A 27113-nucleotide genomic window follows, 5' to 3' on the forward strand; every position below is an offset into this window, starting at 1 on the left:
TGCTAGAAGTAGTTGAAAATAGCCCACTATATTGTACCATAGGGTAAGAAATGAGTGTTTAAATCTATGCCATAACAGAAGTATCTACTCAAATATTTATGCAATAAATCATTTGCTCTGACTTAGTCTAATAATACTTATTACATTAATTATTAATGCACCATCGAAAATTATCATTTTTCTTAGCAAAACTAGTAGCGATTGACTTAATCTAATATGGCTAGTGTTTTCTAAAATGCAATCTCCACTAGAAAGTGACTAGAGAATTCAAAATAGAAAGAAAAAAAGACATATCAAATAAAGTGATTTAAAGAGGGACATGAGAGAAAGTAACAAGAGAAAAAAGAGACTGAAAATGAAGAGAAAATAATATAAAAAAGGTTGATTTAAGATTTTTAACATGCAAAATTTTAGGAAATTTATGTGGTGCAACTTTCAAAAAGAGGCACACTAATGCACCTTCTTCTATTTTCGGTCAATGAATAAAATTGGCGCAGTTAATTTTTATGACTCAAGTTATGAATAATTTACAATGTCGAAAATAAAGTTTAATCAGATTATTACATTCGTGATTATTTTTTCAATGCGTTTGAAAAACAATATATTTGAACTTTGTTTTCAGTATCAACAATTATTTCAAAAATTTACAAGATAATCTAAATAACCACAATCTACAAAATAATAAAAAAGAATAATCACGTCAAAAATCCAAAAAAATGCACCATAGAAGCACCCAAAAATTTTATAATAACTTTTCAAATATATTTTTTTTATAGGTTCCAATGTCAAACACCCTTAATTTTGCCTACTTTGTTAGTACAAGAGCCGTTCTGTAAAACCAGGCATAATTCAGAACTAGTCAGATTGGACCACTTCTAGTCAGACATTGGATAAGTTTTTTTTTTTATTTTTGAACAATCCTAGTTTCAGAATAGGCATTAAAACCCAACCCTTCATTACCAACTCCAGTACTGCAATTAGTACTTACTTCCGACATGTCATATAAACTAATACACTATTACATATTCGAAATGCTACAAAGTACTGAAAGTGAAATTTCCATAACAAAGAAATAAGATGACCAACATTATTATTTTGAGCTCAAAAAAGTGCCTGCATGTACCAAATTTGCTCTATAATTGAACACACAATTAAAAGCACACCAAAGCAGATTAAGACTACTGCTACTACTGGTCCAAACCCCATTAACACTAGTTATCGAATCGGAGATAATTTTTTGAAAAATGACTTCTAATCTCGGTGTCTAAAACACCATTTTGAAAAGAAAAAAAATATCGAAAAGAGACTTGTTTTGCCAAACAGTCCTTTTCAAAAATTTAGCATGATAATATTATAGACTTGTGGATATTGTTGTTGTTTGATACATTTAAAGATGACCAAGCCGACTGCCAACTACCAACTACCAAAGATTATGAAGAGGTTCTTGACATAATTAACAGTTGCCTCCTCATGGAAAACAAAATACATAATTTGTTTGGAAAGAGATTATTATTTACTTTCAGGCTTTAATTTGAGTGGACAGTTTTCAGCTGCTAACTATAATTGTTGAAAATTTGCAAACTAAAAATGCACAATCATAATGCAACAAAACATAGATACTTAACAGCTATATCGAAATCGAATAACAACCCTAATCTGATCCAACTCCAGTACAAGATTACAGATTGCAGAACATTGAAACTGTCATTTATTTGCTATCTACCTCTAAAACAAAGAGACAGAGGGAGAGAGAGGTGAATTTTTCACCAATTTTGACAAAAATAGTCTCTTGCAGGCTTATATTTGACAAGTTAGAAAAAAAATCACATATATATGATTTAGTTTCAAGCAAAAACACTAGGGGTAGGAGAATTCTTGGTCAATAAAATCACAAATCTTGCATATCATAGCATATGGTATAAATTACAGAACTTCACAGTTGGCCCTTTTCACCTAAACTAGTTTTCAGCGCCATCTAGCTGTCACCTAACAATACGAAATTTTGGACTACCAAGCAAGTTTCAACATATTTCTTTGAAACTTGTAATAAATTTATTTACAAAATATTTATGTTAGAAACTAAAATAAAATGACTGGCAAAGATGATTTTACCAATCATCGTGCGCACATCCGCACCAGCAGAGTTCATCATAACCATGTCTAATACTAAGCAAGTTTTAACATATTTCTTTGAAACTTTTAAGAACTTTATTTACTAACTATTGATGTTAGAAACTAAAAAAAATGCCTGGTGAAGATGATTTTACCAATCATCGTGTGCACATCCGCACTAGCGGGGTTCTTCATAACCACGTCTAATAGATTTTGTTGCGTTCCTGAAGGAAGCAGTTGACCAGACCGGGCGTGCGAGAAAGATGCATGGCCAGCTATGATTTTCCTGTATCCTGATCTGGACAAACATCAAGTCCCGTATTTGTTAGTACAGTTTGTCCAGCAAATAGTGTAAAGAGAACTTAAATGCACAGAAAATATTACACCAGTTGAGCGAACAAAACAGATGAACAGGATAGAACCTGTGATTCTTCCCATAGTAGGGTGCAATACAATCATAAACACAGATAACCATATCATTTACTCCAAAATAAAATGGATCATCATTGCAACAATTATCAGCTATAGATGCACTTCATTTCAACACAATTATTCAGCTCTTTCCAGTAGATTAATGTAATAATAAAACCAACTATTGCTACATTATCGAATTGAAATCGAGGCAATCAAGCTGCAATTAATAGGGCTAGACTGATGCCACATCAGGACACCTTCCATACAGCCAAGTGTCAACTGTCGAGGATAACTATAAAGCGAGTGAAAAGGCATCATCCTACTTTCGATCACCTTCAACTGCAATTCATTCCTTTTTGGTATTTTCTTAAATCCCAAACATAAATTTGCAATCAAGTGCTTTTCGACTTACTTGTATGTAACAAGAAAAAGATCAAATACAAGAGAAAATGTCACTTTATGCACAAATATTTCTTCCTTTGAATGGAAACAAAAAATACATAAAAATTCGAATGATTACATTGACACAGAGGACAAGGTATTCTCCAACAAAACAAACAAAAGCAAACTCGGAAACATTAACAAACAAATTAGTTGGACAATGGACAAACAAGCCTTCAGTAACTATGGTCAAATGAAGAGGAAAGTCATTGCACTCTTTAATTATTATACTGAAGCCCAGCAGCAAGGTAGAATTTTCTCCCTCTCCCACTGACATCCCCCCAAAACCCGCTTCTTGTCCTTCAAAAGTTGCCTCAACCAATTTATCCAAAACATTACTGTAAATAAATGACCATGGAATATATTTTATTATTCTCTGTTTACGGCTGTTAAAACAAAGATATATAAACGGCGCACATTACAACCTTAACAATCCTTATTTCTCTCCTTAAATCAATGAGAATTACAACCAAACAGGAAATTGAAATCTTGAATACTAAAAATTACAACTAATTGATTCTAATTATTTTGACAATTACTACTATCTTGTTAGGATTGGGTTGTTAATATAAACAGCTGGCTGTTTGACCCAACTTATCAAGTGCTAGGGGAGTTGGAGAACAGGTGTTCCAGGGTGGTTAGCATAGCTCAAATAGTTAGGCATGTGGGTTTGCTCCCACATGGTTTGAGATTTGAGTCACTCATGGGCACCTCCTACCAAGAAACCACATGGAAAAGGTCCTTAATGGGGACATCCCAAGTTAAGGACCTTTTCATTGGGCAGAAGAGTCACCAAAACACTATATCATATACATATATAAGACAATACTTAATTCTCTGCTTAAAACAGCAAAATTAGAACAGTGTTTTCTCCTATTATGTGTTCACACCAATTCAGTAATTATATACACTTGGGTATAGAAATCACAAATAAACTGATGCTTCTGTATTATTATTTTTTTTTAACTGAATGATAGAAAGGGACAATTACAATAGACAACCAAGTGTTCAAGAGACTTAGCATACTCCCACAGAGCCAAAGCTCACAACAATAGAAAATACATGATTTTATCCATACAACACTATGTTAGGTCTCCTATACATTTCACATATAGCAGAAGAGCTAAGAGAGCGAGTGAGTAAGGGCAGGGGTGTCTTTTGTTGAGTAAGGGGTAGTTTGGTAATTGCTGAGGTAGTTAGGATCCTTTTGTATTGGGATCAGGGGGAATGTCAGGGGTATGTTGGAGCTGATTGCTTTTGCATCTCTGGAGAGTACAGGACTCTCAAATTTCCTGGTGTACTGATCTCCCAATTCCATTACGGTATATTCAATACAAGTGCAACTTTTCATCATCTTTTGGATATTGGTCTTGTTATTTGCTATTGTATACTGTTTCATTGAAGTTTGCAGAGAAGTGGGCACGTCATACTACCCTTTCAATATAGCTGAAGCACACACAACACACTCGCAGCTACCTAAGCCTAAACCAACATCTCAGATCCTCGGAACAGAATATTGAAAAATATTGCCAGTTCAATATTCTCTAACCACCTTGATACATGCTGGTCCCAGGAGACATCAGGGAATTAGTGTAGTGGCTGGGGTTTGAACTTGACACAACTGCCCAAGTCAGACCTTACTCAAAGCACCCTTGCCACTAGACCAATGCCCTAGGAAAACTTTCCAACAATCTCTATAGTGAATGAAACTCAAAAGTTCGTCACTTTTCCATGATATCGTTATATTTCTCACCTGGTGGCCAGTCTCCAAACGGAAAGTTATAATCTAGTCACAACCTAAATCTTAATAAAATAACCATACAAGATCCACTTCTCACACATTCTTCATGAAGCTCAACAATTGCAGAACCCGTGAAAAAAAGACCTATCCTAGCTATAATACCATCAGTTCAAATACATAGTCTTTTTAGCAAATTTCAATTAAGATCCTTGATCATCAAGAAGTAATCTGTGTGAATTATGCATTATTGAAATATTAAACTAGATAATCAAAATTTAAATTTACAAACCAGCAACCAATTGAAGAACCCCTTTTTTAAATATGAAACAACAAACCATATTTTATCAAGACAATAACAAAGTAAAAAGAGGCATGAAGACTCCTACATAGAAAATTTACAAGAAGAAAAAGTAATTCTTACCCAACCCCTTAACAAATCCAAACACAAGACTCATACTTCAATTCTTGCCTTTGTTTACACGCCTACACTCAATCATGCATCATCATCATCACTAGAATCACTACAACGTGTGTTTAATAATGAATCCAAAGGTGAGACAAGAGGGAAATGAGAAAGAACATTTCAATATATCTTATATGATTTCTTCATGACTGACAAATAACAATATCTACCAATATACAATACAAGAGATAGGAACATATGTTGGATGATAAATAACAATGAGCGAACCAAGAGTAAGAAAAATACAATATATGGCCAAAAGAAGTGATGAATTATACCGTAATCGTTGAACAAAGGAAAAGGTTTCTGAACACAGAGAGAGATGCAAGGAAGTGATGCGCAATGAAATGTGATAAGAAAAAAGGAATCTTTACCAATGATACAAAGTTTGGTTGTGTATCCGATAGTTGAGAAGTTAGAAATGCAATGACATGGTTAGCACTTAAAATATAAAACTGCAGTTCATGTTGTATCTTAAGTAGAAAGATTAGAGCTTTTAGTCTCACCCTTACTGCATCTTCTCCGTTTGTTTCTCCTGATATTAGCCTCAGATTCACCTTTCACCCCACTTGTTGATTCATTAAGCCCAAAAGGATGATACTTTAATGACTTCAACTCTTTTCTTGCAATATCAAACCTCTGCTTCTCTTCCTTCTGCCTCAAAACGCAGCCGAAAAGAAAAACCCATCACACTATTCTTTAAACATTAGATACAAAACTCAAAAATCTCACACAACTTACATAAGCTCTTTCGAAACCACAAATCTGTTGCCTGCAAAGCTTGAGCTCCATCTCCATGGCACGAACTCGAGACTCAACTGGCACAACATTCTGCTCCACTATCTGCTTGTGCCTTCCACGAACCACTTCTGGCTGCCACACATTCAAAGCCACCGATGCTTGCCTGAATGAATCGAAATATCCAAAACTAAAACTTGAACGAGAAAAAAAAAACAAAAAAAGTCACCATAGTAGTCCTCGAGAAAATCACCATTACCTAATTTTGCTCAAACTCGATAACTCAGCAAGAGTTGCTCTCATCCTATCTTGCTCCTCCGCCAAACGACTCGCCAACTCCTTAACTCTTTCCAAATGTTCAGCAATTTGGCTCTCTTTTCTTAGCAATGCCCTCCTCTGAGCCGCTAACTTCTTCTCTCTGTCCCTCTCAAACCTAAAACCCTAAACCAATATCAGAAAAGGCAATAGAGAATCGTAAACCTGATTACACACGGCAGAAAACAAACTCAGTTTTTACTCACCTGCACTTGTACAATGACTTGGAGGAGAGCAATGGCGAACGGCAACGGTCGACCGAGAAATCAGAGGAGAGAAGATGGGACCAGAGATCGTCGTCGGAAGATAATCGGCGAAAGCGTACGGAGGTGATTGAAAGGCAACAGAGATCTTTGAAGGTCAAATCGCGACTGTGAACACCAAGTTCTAGAATTCGCCTCCATAGCTCGTCTGGTAGAGCCGACGACGGCATGTCTATATTGAGCCCTTAATTGTTTTTGTATTTTTTTTTTCGTTGATATATGTTGTTTTGCACGAGAATAATTGGTAAAAATCTAAACTTTTTTTTTTGTAGTTATTTTGCAAAATTGTATTTTACAATATAAAAGTTGATATGGATTGTGTTTGCATAAGAGTGATTGGGACAAACTTCGTCTTGTTGCCGAATATCTCGTTCGTACACATCTTGTTATGTTCTTTATAGTTGTGGTAATAATATGATGATTGCATTTGGAGTAATTCGCGGCAAAACTCTTATCTCTACAATTCTTTAGTGCACTCCCAATAGTTTCTCTGCTCTATCTTTCAAAAGAGAAATGCTAAGGGGCACCATTGGTGCCCAATACTACAAGGAGGTAGCATATTGCTATTAGTGCAATCCAATATCGGGTCCCACACATTTGAATTTAATAAATATTATGAGATATCGCTAACCAACTATAGGGTACCACCTCATGTGGTGTTGGGTGTGACGTGATGCTCCTTTGGCACACCCACATAGGGCCATTTTGTAAGCGAGCATGCATTGGTGCTTGATCATTAGTCAAGTCTTGCACCAAGCAACCACATGGGGTAGGTTAGTGGCAGTATTGTAATTATTTATATATCTCATATATGTTACTGAGAAGACCTTGTATCTCTAGAAGGCTCCTTAGGGGGAGGTGACTTGGTGACTTAGGGAAGCATCATGGCCACCAGTAGATAGGGGCTAAAATTGGGTACTCCCTTGCCATACCAAGGCTATACATATTAATAAAACGATGTTTATCCATACTTGCACGTGTATGCTTCCTTATTGTCTATGTGTTACTTGATTTTTGTCTTTGTTGGGCCATCGCATGCCACTTGCATTGTTATATGCTTTTGTGTGGTGTGGACGTTCTATGGAATGACTTGCTTTGTGCTTGCTCATACTTCGTTATTGCTTGTTTCATGTCCGAGATGACCACTGAGTTTGTTTGCACGCAGGCATGAGTTGTAGGCTGACTTGCTAGCTTGGAGTATCCGCAAGTGCTGCACGTTCCGTCTACTTGGAGTTCCCAAATAGTCGGCCCGTGACAGTTGGTATCAGAGCCAGGTTAGAGAAAGCTTGGTGGAACACACAAATGGTGAGCAATATTCAAAGGATCGAAGCGCTTGAGAAGCACGTGGGGGAATTAGATGGCCTAGACGAGAGGGTCAGGGATCTATCCTCTGCTAGCCATAATTTTGGTTTGTTCGATACAAACAATCGCATAGCCGCGCTAGAGAAGGAAAACGATGTTCTGCTAGCCCGAATAATTGCGTTGGAGAAAAGAAACACTTCGACAAGTACATCGGATACCCCTTGATGGGAGGAGCGTATTGCAGCAGTGGAGTGCATGTTGAAAGACCAACAAGACTCCATAAACGACATCATGGAGGACTGCAGGGAGTCAGTTGGCACGCTTAGAGAGGAGATGACTGAGCTATCTGCAAAGGAGAACCTAACCATGTGAGCGGTTGGGAATGCGCCTGCAACGGGGCTGATAGGTATGGAGTATGGTCAGATTAAAGTGCCTAAGTCGAGGCCCTATTACAGGGCTAGAGACGCAAAGGACTTGGAAAACTTTCTCTTTGACATGGAGCACTACTTTAGAGTCATGCGGGCCGATTCTGAAGAAGGAAAGGTCGCCATGGCCACCATGTACTTGTCTGGGGATGCCAAGGTATGGTGGAGGACAAAGTATGATGACATCGAGAATGGTAGATGCACCATAACGTCATGGGGAGATTTGAAGAGAGAATTGAAGACACAGTTTCTGCCAGAAAATGACGCCTACATGGCTCAATGCCAGTTGAGACAGCTTAAACAAGTCGGGACTGTCCGAGAATATGTGAAGAAATTTTCGAGACTGATGCTCGATATTAAGGACATGTCCGAAGTAGACAGACTCGTTTGTTTCCTCAAAGGATTAAAATCATTGGCCAAACAAGAACTTCAGAGGCAGCGTGTGACTGACCTAGCCACCGCTCAAGCTTCTGCCGAACGCTTGACATATTACACACCGGAGAGCAGCCTGCCTAAGATGACTACCCCTCCAACCAGCTCAGGTAGCGCTGGGAGTAAGAAGTCTGGGAAGTCGTGGTAGAGTAAGAATGGGGGAGAGAAGAGGACAGTGAAGTCCAGTTCTTCCAATGGGACAGATACTGCCACATGGAAGAAGTTACTAGCTTTTGGCTCTGTAAAGGACCACGTAAATCGGCAGTTTTCCCTTATAGAGGCAAGTTGAATGCCCTCATTGACCAAGAGGAACAACGCAAAGGAGAAGATGAGGATGAAGATGAGGATGAGGAACAACGCAAAGGAACAATGCTACAATTTTATACACTAATTTTTCCAACTTATCAATCAACCTACTTATTCTTCCTGCAATAATACTATTCACTAAGAAGTTTTGCTTTACACTATTTTCCCCTTTTAGATACCAAATTCATTATAATATATTGTATGATTTGTTGTTGCAATAGTTCAAATTTTACACACAAAAAATAATAGTTGATTTGTCTAAGCATATCTTTAGGTGAGATAATTATTAAGCTATAAATAAATCAATCAATCTAAGACATTAGAAATCAATGATAGCATCCATTGCCAACCCTATCATCACCAAACTTTTACATTTAGATATTGCCAACCCTATCACCACCACCAAAATAGTCTTGAGTTGGTTGTGTAGTGTTATGTAAGGCGTTCGTGCTTAAAATCTAAATCATTTTTTATATCATGCTTAGACAAAATTTATGTATATTTTTCTTAGCATGATATATTCGCTTTTCTTTTTTTCTTCTATATTGTGCTTGTTATGTAGTAAAACCTATTCTACATTTACAATAGGCAATTTTTTAATAATTGTTGCTACAATTTCCTTTTTGTTTATTAAAACGTGACAACTCAAATTAGTGAATATAATATTATCACTAAAAATTATATAATAATGATCACTTGTTCAATTATTATCTAAATTATATTAGTGGAGTACTTTATGTGACGTTAGCTTGTTCAATTATTTCTTTTCGCAACTTGCATGTTACATCTCCCACGAGGCTGATCTAAGCATTTTGAGGGCTTTGGTAAAAAAAAAAATTTAAATGAGCCTTTTTTTGACAAAAAAATAGTTTTTTTTTAAAGAAATTTTTACTACAAAAAAACTAAAATGAGACATTTTTGTTCAATTATTTTTTTTTGCAACTTGCATGCAATTTTGATGAAAAATCGATGCTCTGTATTGACATTTGACGAAAACTTTAGAGGTTCATATTTTTTCACTCAAATGTCTGTTTTAGATTTTTTTTAAATTTTGGTATTTTTTCGAGATCTACAATATTAGAATGAGAGAGAGAGTGAGAAAGTGAGAGAATGAGATATGTTAGAAAGAGAGTTTGGATTGAAAAAGAAAATGAGTGTTTGAATGTTAAGGGTATTATTGTCTAAAAAATTGAAATTGTCATAAATTTAGGATGATAACTTATATTGGTATATTAAAAAAATTCACTAACTTATCATGCATATAACATAAAATTTCCCTTTTGAGAAACAAATAGCCATTTTTCTGAAAAAAAAAAAAAGCGGCTAAATTTTGGGGTCTTGGCCGATGTCTCGTTCAGCCCACCAGTCATAAATGATCTGAGAAAATTACATTTTATATGAGTTTTTTAATAAAGTTTACAAAAATATAATTTATTTTTCTTTTTTAAATTCTATGGCTTTTTCTAAAAAATTTCACTTTTATAAGTTTAATTTATCATATTTTTTTATAAAAGTTGGTTTATATCATAATTTTTTCAAGCTGATTCTAAGGACACATCATTCATGTCAAGACACTATCTACTCAATTGTATGAGAAAAGTGACTTCTCAATTCGTTAGGGACGTTCTAGTTGACTTCACAAACTAATTAGCACATGCTAGCTAGTTTAACATAAATTGTAAATATTTTGACTGCACTACAATAATTAACCAAACTTTTGTTAATTTTGTAAAGAAATGCATGAATTCGAGGAAAAGAGAAGAAGACAATTTTTTATTTTGTAAAAGAAAAAAATGTTGGTGGACAAAATGGGAACCAATTTTATTCTAAAGTAAAAATATAGAAGTGACTTAATAGAAAAGATTCGGAAGAAAACAAAATCGGTTAATAATGTTGCTATTTGGCATCTTAATATGGTATTGAACACTTTTATAAGTGGTTAGTGATTTTTAATAATATTATTTATTAGATTTATATATTTTTAGACCTGTATTTTGTCAAATTATTTGTTTAAACTCTGTATTTTGGCAAATAACTTTTTGGACCATGTGTTTTGTAAAATTGTTCAAATTGAACTCTAAACTCGATATTGGTCAAAGTTTTCTGAGCTAAAATTATAAATAATTCATCAAACTAACAATTCAAAACAAAAACAAAATTATTTTGTCTAACAACTATGTTGTTATATTCAATTTTTTCTTCATCAAAATTGAGTTTAGAGTCTATTTGAATCATTTTACAAAACGTACATGATCTAAAAAGAAATTTATTAAAACACAAAGTACAAACAGATAATGAGACAAAATATATGGTACAAAAAAATATAAACTCTTATTTATTAAATTAAAATATATATATAAGACATAATATTAAATTATACTAGCATCGTGGTCCCTTAGCAATACTCATAAGATAATCATACAATAATTTATAATGACAATCACGAGATAATAAAATACCTAAAATAGTAAAATAAAAAAAAATGTAATCTAATCTTTTTGGAGTCCAATTCAATACAATCACTAAAGATTTCCGAGAGTATATTATTTTGTGTGCCAAACAATCCCCTAAAGATTTTCATAATCGAAATCCACATTTAATAATACTCTGATTACATCACATGCACTTATTGTATTGTAGATGAGGAGACAATTGATAATGGCAAACAAAAGAGGGTCCATTTTGTAATTTAAAACTATTTGCCATTGGGTGAAGCAAAAATCTTTCTATATATATATCATAATTTTTTTATAGGGCTTTACTTTAGTGAAGCCTTAACGGTGGGGCTTTTCTCTGTTCTCGACTTGTGAACAGTTTTCGGCGCGATTTTTTTTATGACTGTGTGTATTGTAGTTGTTTAGAGCATCCTGCAAATTTTCAGAAAATTCTGAATAATTTACGGTATAAAAACTAGGTTCAAACATGTTGTTTTCTACTCGCATAACAAAAATTAGTCACTCGTGCAACATGAATGAATCTAGTTTTCGGTACTGTAAACTATTCAAAATTTTCTAAAAATCGCTCTGATGCTCTAAATAGCTACAATATACATAGTCATAAAAAAAATCGCTTCGAAAACTGTTCAAAGGTCAAAAACACTGAAAGTTTCACTGATAGGACTTAAAGTGAACCCTATAAAAAAAATTGTTCATATATATATAAGATATCATATGCTTATATGCTTCATATTATATTAATAACAACTATACATGGAATAGAATAGGCTTTTATTATTTTATTTTTTTTAATAAAACAATCATATATAATAATAATAATAATAGTTTGCCCCACGTATCTTCTTAGGATATGCATCATGATCATTGAGAGCCAAAAATCAGCTCTATAAATGGTGCTTAAATTTTACCAATATCCATATTCAGTAAAGCCTTTCACAACATTTATATAGTTGATAATTTATATCTCTCTATATATATTTATATATATCACTTCATGGAGAAACTAAAGAGTTTTAGGCATCTCAACAACAATATAGATTTGATCCTAAATGAAGAGAACAGCACAGAATGACTAGGAGCTCAAGCCCACATATGGAACCAAATCTTCAACTCCATGTCCCTAAAATGTGCCATTCAATTAGGTACACCAAATATCATCAACAACCATGGAAAACCCATGACCATTTCTCAACTCACACTTGCACTCCCCATCAACCGAAAAAAATCCCCTTGTGTCTATCGCCTCATGCGAATTTTAACCCACTCCGGTTTTTTTGCTCTGCAAAAAGCCGAAGTAGGAGAAGGGGAGGAGGAGAAGAAGAAGGAGGTTATGTTATTATCGACGCTTCCAAATTACTTCTCAAGGACAATCCCATGAGTGTGACATCCTTCTTGCTAGCCATGCTTGATCCGGTGATGACTAAGCCTTGGGATTTTCTTAGCAATTGGTTTCAAAACGGCGATCCTACCCCATTTGACACAGCCAATGGGATGACGTTTTGGGATTATGGTAGCCATGAGCCAAAGCTAGCGCGATTCTTCAACGACGCCATGGCTAGCGACGCACGGCTAGTGACGAGCGTGGTGATCGAAAAGTGTAAGGGGGTGTTTGAGGGAGTCGAGTCATTGGTTGATGTTGGTGGAGGGACTGGGACTGTGGCATCGTCAATTGCAACTGCTTTTCCCCATATTCAATGCACTGTTTTCGATTTACCACATGTTGTAGCTGATTTGCAAGGTGGGATGACACTATCTACTCAATTGTATGAGAAAAGTGATGTAACGCCCTAAACTCCAGGGACGGTTACAGTGTGCCTTATAAACAGTGCTAAACTAGCTAATCGAGTCACTTAGCCAAAATCGTGTAACTAAGTATGATTAGCGGTTTAGGGATTACAAATTTCGATTAAGATATAACATTTCATTAGAACGTTTACTGTATACATTGGGATCCAAAAAATATAATTTAAAGGTCTATTACGAGAAAATATTTACAACTAGCTGATCTAAGCAGCAAAACAGGGTTTAACCCTAGTTCCTCTTTTAACCCTCAGCCGTGGCGGTCGAGCAGCCGCATATGTACACATCGCCACCTAAGCTCTCCAACTCAAGGATGGTCCAGCTTTCTTTTGCCTTTACTTGCACCACATAGCACCCGTGAGTCGAAGCCCAGCAAGAAAACTTAATATGCTCATGAACAATAATAACATGTCATCAAATCATAAGGCACAGGCCTAGCAAATATAGCCCTATTCAAGCAGGCAAAGAAGTTCACGTAATGATGGGTATCCAGGATAAGGAATCATGCCCTCCTGAGTGGATGACTATCAAGTCAATCCTAATTAGATAAGTGATTTAACATTGGTGGCTCCGGTAACCAAACTGGGCTTATAGCCCTAAATAGAAGAGTGATAGTTGTAAAAGTCACTAAGGTGGGTTCCGTTCCCTTTAGCCATGTGACGATAGGGTCACCGGGGCTTTGCAAATAAGTGATCCTTTCACTAGCTTATCAAGATAGGTGTTTGATGAACTAGTCACCAATATAACCTACCGCATGACCATAGAGACACAACCATGGGATTCCGCTCCCTAGCCACGTGACAAATAGTCACCTAGGCCTTTGGCACTGGCTCTGAGTAACTAGTCCTAGACTAGTCAAGCGCTTATAATTTTCATCGACCTTCGGGTCGGTTCAGCATTAATGCTCCTAGAGTCATTCAACGCTAATATCGATTAGATCTAATCTTTTATCGGCCTTGTGTTCATGACACTTATGCCGTTTCTGACTCTCAGGTCAGTAATACGCGACCAGTGCCGACCCTGACTAGTCAATGCCATACACAAGTAAGCAATGCTACCAAACATATATCATATGTCAAATATCCGAATATAGGGCATTCAACATGCTTACTTAACAATTGCTAGCATAATTAGGATCATGCATAAACACAGAGGCTCAAGCTCTCACCAATCTCATATTCAATATTCACGGCATGCCTTAATCACATGTTTCTCGTGCATCACATGCATCACATTTAAACATCCAACATGCATCAAGAATAACCATGCATGTCACAAATACACAGGGTGCAGTTTTCTTACCTCTGGTTCGAGCGAGAAACAACAATTGAACGACCCTTGAGAACGATCGACCTTTTAATCCTTTAGCGGTCACCTAGTCATAACCAAATATAACCTCCATTAATAAAAATCAACAATAATAGGGTCTTGATCTAAACCCCATTCTCGGGACCCCGAAATGTACCCACACGATGAATAGATTTGATCCCGGGCCTTAAGGATTGAAACCCTGAGCCAAAAACCCTTAACAACACTCAAAACGGAGATTTGAAGAAGTAGGGTAGCGCTGTAGCGCTACCCCCTTAGCGCCCCAGCGCTCATGACAGAACCAAAACTGCCCCAGAGCCACATCAGGTAGCACTACTGTAACGCCCCAACTCCAGGGACCGTTACGGTGTGCCTTGTAAACAGTGCTAAACTCGCTAATCGAGTCATTTGGCCAAAATCGTGTAACTAGGTATGATTAGCGGTTTAGGGATTAAACATTTTGGTTAAGATGTAACGTTTCACTAGAACATTTAATATATACATTGGGATCCCGAAAATATAGTTTCAGAGTCTATTACAGAAAACATTTACAACAGGCCGTTTTAAGCGGCAAAACAGAGTTTAACCCTAGTTCCACTTTAAACCTCGGCCGTGGAAGACGAGCAGCTGCATATGTACACATCATCACCTAAGCTCTCCAACTCAAGGATGGTCCAACTTCCTCTTGCCTTTACCTGCACCACATAGCACCCGTGAGCCGAAGCCCAGCAAGAAAACACAATAAAGCATGATATAATATCAACAATAATCGTAATAGCCATTCAGGACCAACGGTCCGAAACAGATAGGTGACAATAGCCAACAATCACAGAAGTGGGTACAGCTCCCTCTAGCCATGTGACGATAGGGTCACCAGGGCTTAATTGATAAGTGGTTCCTTCATAAGTTTGATCAGGATAGGTGCATGGTGATTGGTCACCAACATAACCATCCTCCCGACTCTAGAGTCGTAACTAAGGACAGCGTCCCCCAACCATGTGACAAACAGTCACCGGGGTCATATACCTTGGCTATGAACATCTGGTCTTAGACCAGGCAAGTGCTTATAGTTCTCATTGACCTTCCGGTCGGTCCAGCATTAATACCCTATATGAGTCATTCAATGCCAACCTCGATTAGATCTAATCTTCATTTGGCCCGACATTCACAACACACTGCCACTTCTGACTCTTGGGTCGGTGAAACACAACCAGTGCTCAGCCCGTGGTGAACTTAACTAATAAGTCACAGCTTCACAGATGAATCTAACACCATTGCCGATTCTGACTAATAAGCCAGTGCCATACATAGGTAAGCCATGCCACCAAACATATATCACATGTCCAATATCCATAACAAGGCATTCAACATGCTTACTTATTAGGTACTAGTACAATTAGGTCCATGCGCAACACAGAGGCTCAAGCTCTGAACGACATCATACCCAGTATACAAAACATGTCCTAATCACATGTTTCTCGTGCATCACATGCATCATACTTAACATCCAATATGCATCAATAGCAGCCACGCATGTCACGTTTAATAATCAACCAACATGCATCAAGAGTAACCATGCATGTCACATATACACAGGGTGCAGTTTTCTTACCTCAGATTCGAGCTAGAATGATTTAAAGAACGACTCTTGAGAACGATCAACTTTTAATCCTTTAGCGGTCACCTAGTCATAACCAAATATAAGATACCATCAATAAAAATGATCAACATAAGTTCCCAAACCAATATCTAGCCTCCGGGACATCAATCCAAGCTTCCCAATACTTCAAAACCCAAGGTTCAAACGAACCGAAAACTCAACGATTCACAAAATCAATTCAAAGCTTAGAAACTCGGAAAAACTCAAAACTTAAACTTCGATTACCTTCGATTGGGTTGTTTTCCGTCAAATCCTTCAGTTAAAAAGCTTCTATTCTTTCCTAGGATCGCTATGCCTCGATCCTCGCTTGATTCCGACTCCTAGAACTCAAGATTTCTTCGAAGTTACTCAAACGGTAAAACGGACCGTCAAGAGAGAGAACGAGAGGTTTCCTAACGTACGTTCTTATCTGACAAGCTACTTCAAGCTTAAGTAACCTCAAATAAAACCTAGTGCTCGGGGTCCCGAAAACACCCCCGGGAACACTATAGTCAGAACTTCCAGAATTCCATCATAATCTCAAATATTCCCAATCTATCTCCAAATAAACATTCCTATCACCCCAAAATTGACCCCGTTGTGACAAAACCGCTAGCTCATAATCTATGATCGTCTCATGCCGAATAGCTAGAATATATCTCCATAATAATGAAATCTCATTCACAAATTACAATATGCACCCAATTTACAAATATGTCCTCAACAGGCCAAATTACCAAAATGCCCTTATAATTATAAATACATTCATACACATGCATTCACCATCATATAATAATATAATTCACGTAAACATGCATATAATCATTAAATATCATAATAAATCAATTATGGCCCTCCCGGCCTCCTAATCAAGGTTCTAAACCTTATTAGGAAATTTGGGGCATTACACCTAGCTTATCACAGCTTGGTTCCTTGGCTTGCTTCCTCAAAAAGAGCTCAAAAACTCAGAGAGAAAAAGAAGGAAAAAGAGGTACGGGAGAAGAGTAACCTTTGCCCTGTTTTTGGTTCACTTCCACAGCCTTCTAATGGCTAATTATAAACTTAGGGTGAAAGACCTAAATGCCCTCATGCCTAAAATAAAACCTTAACAGCCCCCAAGGGCAAAATCGTCCTTTCGCACCTATTTTGTTAATCATAATTAACACCCTCCAATTCCCGTTATTCTCAATATTCTCAAGTATCAATAAATCATAGCCCATTACCATTTAATTCCCGGTAATATTCTAACCATTAAAATCACCCCGAGACTCACCCCGAGCCCCGAACTTAAACCCGTTATGACCAGACCGAACACTTGCATTTCATGATTGTCTCATGCCGAAAGGCTCGAACAAATCCACATATAATGTGGTACCATTCATAACTCATCCACATGCACGAAAATACACAATTACGCACTCAACGGGCCAAATTACCAAAATGCCCTTATAATTAAAAATAAACCCATATGCATGCATTTATCATCATATTATAATATAATTCACATAAACATGCATATAACCATTTGATAATATAATAAATCAAATATGGCCATCCCGCCCTCCTAATCAAGGTCCTAAACCTTATTAGGAATTTTGGGGCATTACAAGTGACTTCTCAATTCGTTAGGTTTATGACATAGTCTTACTCTTAATCAGGTTTCTCCTATTTAGTTAGTAAACAATTGTGTTTCTCGTACTTTGCTTTTTTCTTTAATAATTTTTCTCATACAACTTAAAAAATATATAATTTTCATATTTCTATACAGCAATAGCATAAAAGCCATATATATGAAAAATCCCCGACTAATCTCTTCTCTGTACTGCTCTCATTGTTTATGCGTATTCTAAGGACACATCACTATCTACTCTCTATACTGCTCTCATTGTTTCTGCTTATTCTAAGGACACATCACTATCTACTCAATCTTGTTGTGTTGTATGATAAAAGTGACTTCTCAATTCGTTAGGTACGTTCTAGTTGACTTCACAAACTAATGAGCACATGCTAGTGGAACATAAATTGTAAATATTTTGATTGCACAGCAATAATTAACCAAACTTTTGTTAATTTTGTAAAGAGATGCATGCATTCGAGGAAAAGAGAAGAATAAAATTTTGTATTTTGTAAAAGAAAAAAAATCGGTGGATAAAATAGGAACCAATTTTATTCTAAAGTAAAAATATAGAAGTGACTTAATAGAAAAGACTCAGAAGAAAACAAAATAGGTTAATAATGTTGATATTTGGCACCTTAATATGGTATTGGACACTTTTATAAGTGATTAGCGGTTTCTAATATTATTATTTGTTAAATTAAAATATTTTTACACTCAAATTTCGAAATCGTCATAAATGAGTCTCGAAATGTAGGCTCGTAAAGCGTGAGCTCGAAAATGACAAGTAACGATTCAACACTTGTATAATGTGCATGATTCATGACTTGTTCCTGTTGGTGATTGAGCACAAGTTCAGAAGGCTCGAGCTTAAGCATCAAGCTCGAAAGAATGAATCTTCTCCAAGGCATGTGTGTTATTCGAGCCCTAGTTGCAAGCTCGAAGATATTGGTTTCCGAAGGTTGAGCTCGATGAAATCACTGGCTAAAGAGGAGGCTGACTAGAATAATGAGCTCGAAGTATTGATCGATCTCGAAAGCTTGTAAATCATGTGTTCGAGATCAATAACGTGTTTTGCACACAGCTGTTAGGAAATCTCGATTCATTAGGGATTTGTTGTTATCTGATATTAAATCTCAATTATCATGAGATATTATGTAATTAATACATTTATTTGTATTATTTCATATTTGAATTGTAACTTCCCGAAATAAGGGAAATATATTGTGTTAACCAAGTCTATAAATAGTCTGGGAAATTTCATTTGTGGATACGCACAATTTGGTACTATTTAGACTATGCTAAATTGTTTTGTAAAAGCTTTGAGAGAATACCACTAGTCAATAATATTGACTTGTGTATTAGGCAGATTTTAACTGTTGAACCACATAAAATTCTCATTGTTTTTCCTTATTTTCTTAATTCATTGTTTAATGCTCTTCAGATTTAAATTGACGAAAAATAATTTCAACAAATATATATATATGTATGTGAGATCTAATATTAAATTGTAGCAGCAATCATGAGAATCATGGCTGCCGATAAAAACAATAATTTATAATGAGAATCATGAGATAATAAAATACCTAAAAAAAATAAAATAAAATAAATGTAATCAAACCAATTCAATACAATCACTAAAGATTCCGAGAGTATATTATTTTGTGTGCCAAACAATCCCCTAAAGATTTTCATAATCGAAATCCACATTTAATACTCTTATTACATCACATGCACGACAAATATGAAAATATTTAAAGCATAGATGAGGAGACAATTGATAATGGCAGATAAAAGAGGGTCCATTTTGTAATTTAAAGTTATTTGGCATTTGGTGAAACAAAAATCTATCTATATATATATATATGTACGATATCACATGCCTATATTATTTTATTTTTTTTAATAAAACAATTATACATAAATAATAATAATAGTTTGCCCCACATATCTTCTTAGGATATGCATCATATGATCATTGAGACCCAAAAACCATCTCTATAAATGGAGCTTAAATTTTACCAATATCCATATTCAGTAAAGCCTTTCACAACATTTATATAGTTGATAATTTATATCTCTCTCTATATATATATATATATTTATATAGATTACTTCATGGAGAAGCTAAAGAGTTTTAGGCATCTCAACAACAATATAGATTTGATTCTAAATGAAGAGAACAGCACAGAAATACTAGGAGCTCAAGCCCACATATGGAACCAAATCTTCAACTTCATCAACTCCATGTCCCTAAAATGTGCCATTCAATTAGGTATACCAGATATCATCAACAACCATGGAAAACCCATGACCATTTCTCAACTCACACTTGCACTTCCCATCAATCGAAAAAAATCCCCTTGTGTCTATCGCCTCATGCGAATTTTAATTCACTCTGGCTTTTTTGCTCTGCAAAAAGCCAAAGTAGGAGAAGAAGGAGGAGGAGAAGAAGAAGGCTATGTTATTACCGACGCTTCCAAATTACTTCTCAAGGACAATCCCATGAGTGTCACACCCTTCTTGCTAGCCATGCTTGATCCGGTGATGACTAAGCCTTGGGATTTTCTTAGCAATTGGTTTCAAAACGGCGATCCTACCCCATTTGACACAGCCAATGGGATGGCGTTTTGGGATTATGGTAGCCATGAGCCAAAGCTAGCGCGATTTTTCAACGACGCCATGGCTAGCGATGCACGACTGGTGACGAGCGTGGTGATCGAAAAGTGTAAGGGGGTGTTTGAGGGAGTCGAGTCGTTGGTTGATGTTGGTGGAGGGACTGGGACTGTGGCATCATCAATTGCAGCTGCTTTTCCCCATATTCAATGCACTGTTTTCGATTTACCACATGTTGTAGCTGATTTGCAAGGTGGGAATAACCTCAACTTTGTCGGTGGGGACATGTTTGTTGATGTTCCTGCGACTGAAGTAGTTTTGTTGAAGGTACGTGCACTTTATTAGAAGACAAATCTCGTTATATACTTAGGTTTAAATTTAATTTATTTCTATTTTTTTTCTTTCTAAATGATTGACAATTCTTTGTTAATTAACTTCTTTTAAATGTTGTTTTAACAATTTACACACCCAAACACTTCGTAAATCTAATTTAGGAACTCTTAATTAAGTATTTGTTAGTATAAAATAATTTCCAAGTCAATATTTTTTAATATTGTTAACTCTCATAAGTTTCTATTTTTCAAATTAAATTTAAGAATTATTTATATCACACTATGAGTTTGTTTAGCATTATTTTTTATTTTTAGATGCTAGAAGAAGAATTTCTTGGTTACTATTTGGATGTTATAATTTAAAATAGTTTTTTAATAATAAAAAATATTTTAAAATATATATTTAGTTTAATCAATTATAATAAAATAAAATATAAATTATTCAAATATATCATACATGTGAAGCGTTTTGAGATGATAAATTTTCATATTTAGATCTTAAGAAAAATAAAATTAATATCTTGTTTAAGAAAAAAAATTCATTAATTTTAGGGGAAAAAAATACTTTCTTAAATTAATCTTGGACTTAATGCCCCCAAGATCCTATTAAAAGATCGCCCCCTTTCATACATAAATTAAATATTATTGTCTGAGTAAAAAAAGAAAAAATATACATAAAACTAAAATTTTATAATTAATATATACTTCCTTAATATGCTTAAAAAAAATTGTCAGTACCAATTTTCTTGAAATGCATGACAGGCTATTTTTTTTAGTTTTTATGTCTTTCTTTTTATATAATTTTCTTAATTTTTTATTAAAAATGATACATTATTTTATTTCATTAATATTTTAGAAAAAATAATGGGGTATCACACAGCATAGACAAATTCAACAATAATAGTTTTTATTTATAATACCTATAATAGTATGCAGTGGTAGATGTCCTTTCAAAATTTTATTTAAAGAATATTATTTTAAAATTTGAAAAGAATAAAATTTATTAAGCTTAAATGCAATAAATTGATATTTTTTGTTTTTGATTTTGTCAAAGAAAGCTATATGCAGATTAGCTGGAAGCCAGTTGATAATGACACATTATTAAATTAAATAATTCTACTTACGGAAAATGTATATGTTTATAGGGAATTTCTCTTGTAGGGCTTTAAAAAGAGCCCTATCGTAGGGCTCTCAGTGTTTCTCGACCCGTGAATAGTTTTTGGCACGAATTTTTTTTATGACCGTATATATTGTAGCTATTTAGAGCATCCTGCAAAGTTTCAGAAAATTCTGAATAGTTTACAGTACCGAAAACTTAGTTCAAACATGTTGTTGCATGCGTGACTAATTTTTTTTTACGCGCGTGGAAACAGCATGTTTGAACCAAGTTTTCAGTAAAATAACCTATTCGGAATTTTCTGAAAATCGCACTGATGCTCTAAATAGCTACAATATACACGGTCATTAAAAAAAATCGCACCGAAAACTGTTTACGGGTCGAAAAACACTGAGAGCCCTACGATAGGGCTCTTTTTGGAGCTCTACATGAGAATCCCCTATGTTTATATATATATAATATATATATATCTATTAAAAACTTATAAGTTCATGTCTTTTTTGTTAGTTTTTTAATAGGATAGTGGTTTTATATATTTTTTAATGATGTCTTAAAGTTGTTTGTTATGTTACAATTATTGTTATTAATAAAATCAAAGTGTCAATCTACTACAGGTACTACATATAGGTGGGTGAAAGCATCCTCAAATTTTAACTACTAAATTATTGTACATATATAATTTTTATTTAATATAAATAAATTTTACTAGAACTTTATTTGGGGTGTGTTTGATATATATTATATTATATTGGATTGTATTGTATAATATTATATTAGATTGACTATTAATAAAATATTGTATATTTATATATAAATAAAAATCAATATCAAACATAATACTATTTAAAAAAATATTATACAATACAACTTAATATAATACTATACTATACAATACAATATAACGCATCAAACTCATCCTTAATAAACGTCATCAATTTAATATTATTTTCTAAAAGTACTATGACAACTCAACATGTATAATTAATTAAAAACAATACATTTTTTTTATCCTAGTCATCAATTGATGAATGTGGTATTTGGAAATTGAAACAGTGGATATTGCATGATTGGAACGATGAAGAAAGTGTAAAAATACTAAAGAAATGCAAAGAAGCCATAAGCAAAAGCAACAAAAAGGGAGGGAAGGTGATTATAATAGACATGAAAGTTGAAAATGAGAAAGACGAAGATGACGAGTCGTATGAAACACAACTCTTCTTCGACATGTTGATGATGGCTTTGGTCACCGGACGAGAGAGAAATGAGAAAGAATGGGCTAAACTCTTTAAAGATGCAGGTTTCTCAAATTATAAGATTACTCCTATTTTGGGTCTAAGATCTCTCATTGAGGTCTATCCATAATTGTAAGTTAATCTCTCATAAGTTGGTATTGTAATAAGGAAACATAATTATCTAGCGAGTGAGTATGTAAGCCAATGTAATAAGATGGGAACAATTGTTAGTGTTTACATAAGACTCAAACTTTATTATCGAAATATGTGATTGTGTTGTTGTTTCCAACTCATCTCAATGATTATGTGATTGTGTTGTTGCTTCCACATCAACTACACAGTGTCTTATGGCAAACTCTCGTCTTCTTTTCGTGCTGCTATATTTGTAACTCACACAGTTAACCCCAATGCTACTCCGAGGCCTCCCATATCCTTGAATGGTAATAAGCAACGAACAATGGACAATGAACTTGTTGCCCCTTGAATATAATAAGACATGTAAAGAATTGTAGTTTTACCTCTTGGGTCCTACACAATTGGCAACAAGGTCGTTTGGTTGCAAAAGGCTACGCTCAACAACAATTATCTTAAAACATATACTCCTAGAGCTTTTATTAAATGAATTCATAGGAACTTATTCAAGATTTTTATATGAAACTATCTCTAAGATACAAACAAACCAAGGACTATTTCCTACAAAAACGAGAGGAGGTTTCGACATGTCCTACAAAAACACGATTGGTTGAGAACCTCCAAAATAATAACATTTTATAGTTTTATTTATTAATATACTACAAAAAATTAACATTTTATTTAATTTAACAAAATTTTACGAATATATTATTTTTATAACACTGCCTTACGAGAATCATTTTATCACATATATATAGTCTTCATAAAGGAAGAATGATGCTATATTTTTTCATGTGGGACAAGATCATTAAACTTTCACTCTTTTTTATTCCTGGCAAAGAGAATGACTTTATTTAGCAACTTTGAACAAAGATTTCACCACACGAGGTTCAATCTTCCAAAAACTCAAACACCCCAACTTATTAGCTATAATAGCTTAAACCAAGATACAAGAGCATGAGTTCCTCATTTCTCTCCCTATTAAGTATTTAATCCAACAAATCTCAGCTCAAAACAGCTTAATCAGTATACCATTACCACACTCCATCACCAAGTGAAGAAGCCGTCACTCTAGACTAATCTAAGCAAAAGATACCTCCAAACTAGTTTCGAGCCTTGCAAGCCAACACCACATTGTATGAAGCTCTCTTCAACAACAAAACACCTTAGACCATAAAAAAGAGAAGAACTAAATCTCTGCCCAACAAAACCCTAATCGACATCCTCTTGACCGACCGACTAACACTGATGGCCTCCAAAAAAATGGTTGTTTAAAGAATGTACCAAAGACACAAGATAACACATAGAAAAGAAAATAAATTTACATAAAGTATTGTCATTCCCTATATAAATTTACTACGATGTGTGTGGGCACGTAAGATGATATGGATAATATAAACTTTCTAGATATACTCAACACATGAGATCAAAAGATGTTAGAGAATGACAGAGGCTAAACGTCATCTACCAAGGGCTAGAAATAGATTATTTGGACAACGATACTCCTTGTATATAAGCCTTGACTGTTCTTCAAAGAAATGGTGTGGTATTCTAGGACATAGATCATGTACAACTACCTAAGCCACGAAAATCTTCTCCCAATGTGTCCTAAATGAGCCCCCACACGAGTGCCTAGTAATCACAAGTTTCATGTGTAGAGCAGCCACCAAATTCAGATTGTGATGCTAACCCTAAGCCCTTTATGATACTACCATACTTATAGCAATACCCTAGATGTCTAATTACCAAGTTACCCTTAACTTTCACTTAAGCAAACCTATCCTTAGACTCTTAAAAGAAATTCCCATTAAACTATTAGTATTCATATCCAAAATTAACTTATCCCTCATAAGTTCTATATATTCTATTGTGACCCTATTTCAATAATTCTTAACAATAAAGCCCCTAACACTTGAAAAGGAACCGTGATTCGTCACTTTTATACATAACTCGAGCACCTTTGGTATTTTTCAACATAAAATATCTTACTTAGATATTAATATCACATTAACATATTCATTTTCTTCACATAACACAAAATTTCACAAAATTACAAAAATACCCCTAAAGAATATTAAATTATTGAATTTCTCTAACATGCCAAATTATCAATATACCCATAAAACGAAAAAGCGGATATTACAGTTTGAAACAAACATCAAGGCAATGGTGTGCCAAACTAAGCACTACCCTCCTCGTGGATGACTTCAAGGGTATCCATCTAATTACTATTAAGATTGGTTTGATATAATTGTTAAGTTTAGGGGTGAACATTTGACCCTCAAAACCCGAAAACCTGCCCGACCCGCAACCCGAAAACTTAGTTTTTGACGATACCCGTTAATTTTGGGTCGGATAAGACCCGAACCCGAGTATGTTCGGGTCGGGTTCGGGTTCCAAACAAATAAAGAAAATTATTTTAATTTTAATTCAAATTTGATGACAAAAACACCCTAACCCCTACCCTTTCAAAAAATTTTACCAAGACCTAATTTGTAAAAAATCAATTGAACCAAACTAACAACAAAGTTAAAAAAAAACATGTGAAAAGTAAAAAAATAATTAAAAAGTGTCAAAAAATTTGTATTTTAAAAAAAAAATGATCAAGGCCCATTTTCAGCACAAAACCCATTTTCGGCCCAATCCCACCCGAAACTCGACCCGACCCGACCCGAACAAACCCGAAATTACCCAAAAAACTGAAAAATTAAGAGCGGGTTCGGTACATCATTTCCGAACCCAAAAACCCAACCCGTGTGCACCCCTAGTTAAGTTGTTTACACATTGTAGTGCAAAACAGTTAATGATTTTCACTTACGTTGAAGTCAAAATATAAGTTTTTGTTGTACGCATATATAATTGATTTTTTTTTTGTCTAAAGTGATGTAATGAGTTATCTGAGTATTTTCAAAAAGTTTGGGGACATTTAGAATTAATTTGGCATCAGAACGAAGATGTTGACCAACCTTAGTGGCAACATGTTACTGACCATAGGGCGACATGTCGCTTGAAGCTTGCAAAAAGCAGGCAGGAATTGCCTGTTAGAAGGCCACATGTCGCTTGGGTGGCAATGTGTCACCACCCACTGGGTTGGTAGTGCCAATCTTTGCTCCAAAAATAGGTGTTTAAAAAATTAATCTTATTGGTTAAGCTTAATGATGGTGCCTATATTATAAAAATTGTCATTTAGAGTTGTGAAGCCTTAGTCACACTAATCAACTCTCTCTCTAGCTCTCCAAGAACACAAGTTTTCTCCAAGAAATTCAATAAGAAAGTGCTTGTCTTGTGAAATTGAAGGTTTGTTCAATCTCAATTCTCATTCTTCTTAAAAAAAGCCTCAAGCATTTACCAAGGACTAGAAATTAGGGTTGTCAATTCGTGTTATCGTGTCGTGCTTTGGGCTAGCACGATTTTGACAAGACGTGATTATATTCAACACAAACACGACACAATTAAATTACACATCATAAACTGTAAACACGAACACGACATATTTATAAATAGGTTAACCCGTGACATAACACATTTAACATGGTTATTTAAACCAATCATGTTAACATTTCATGACACTTTTATATTTTGAACATATTTATAACTTATTTGACCCACATAGATAATATAAAAATGATAAACATGTTCAAACAAATCATTTTAACATATATAACACATATTTATATGTTACAGAAGTTCATTTTAACCTATAAATTCATAATCAAAACATAAATCATACATAAAATCTCCAAAAGAAAAAATTATTTTATTCTTTTAATTTTTAATTTTTAAATGAATGTAGTAAACATATATATCATAAATATATTAATAAATAGGTTAAGTTCAGGTTAACCTATCTATGAATTGTTTAGTAATTTATATTAATCGTGTTAAACATGTAAATTTCAAGTTTAGTAGGTTAA

At 34.7% G+C, this 27113-nt stretch overlaps 2 protein-coding genes and 1 pseudogene across 2 annotated transcripts; 2 read left to right on the forward strand and 1 right to left on the reverse strand.

Moving 5' to 3' along the window:
- Positions 1–1872: 1872 nt before the first annotated feature.
- On the reverse strand, positions 1873–7771 carry LOC133824784 (F-box protein SKIP24). The gene is made up of 5 exons (XM_062257761.1): positions 6431–7771; positions 6169–6342; positions 5913–6075; positions 5678–5825; positions 1873–2410 (listed from the first exon to the last, which is right to left on the reverse strand). Exons 1-5 carry the CDS (start codon positions 6655–6657, stop codon positions 2388–2390), a joined length of 735 nt encoding a protein of 244 aa, XP_062113745.1. The 5' UTR covers positions 6658–7771; the 3' UTR covers positions 1873–2387.
- A 4558-nt stretch (positions 7772–12329) lies between these two features.
- On the forward strand, positions 12330–13200 carry LOC133824785 (probable O-methyltransferase 3; annotated as a pseudogene).
- Positions 13201–19797: 6597 nt separating this feature from the next.
- On the forward strand, positions 19798–23422 carry LOC133824786 (probable O-methyltransferase 3). Its single transcript, XM_062257762.1, has 2 exons — positions 19798–20713; positions 22889–23422. Exons 1-2 carry the CDS (start codon positions 19889–19891, stop codon positions 23195–23197), a joined length of 1134 nt encoding a protein of 377 aa, XP_062113746.1. The 5' UTR covers positions 19798–19888; the 3' UTR covers positions 23198–23422.
- The last annotated feature ends 3691 nt before the right edge of the window (positions 23423–27113 follow it).

Source organism: Humulus lupulus, chromosome 3 (genome assembly GCF_963169125.1).
Source record: "Humulus lupulus chromosome 3, drHumLupu1.1, whole genome shotgun sequence".
Classification (NCBI taxonomy): domain Eukaryota; kingdom Viridiplantae; phylum Streptophyta; class Magnoliopsida; order Rosales; family Cannabaceae; genus Humulus; species Humulus lupulus.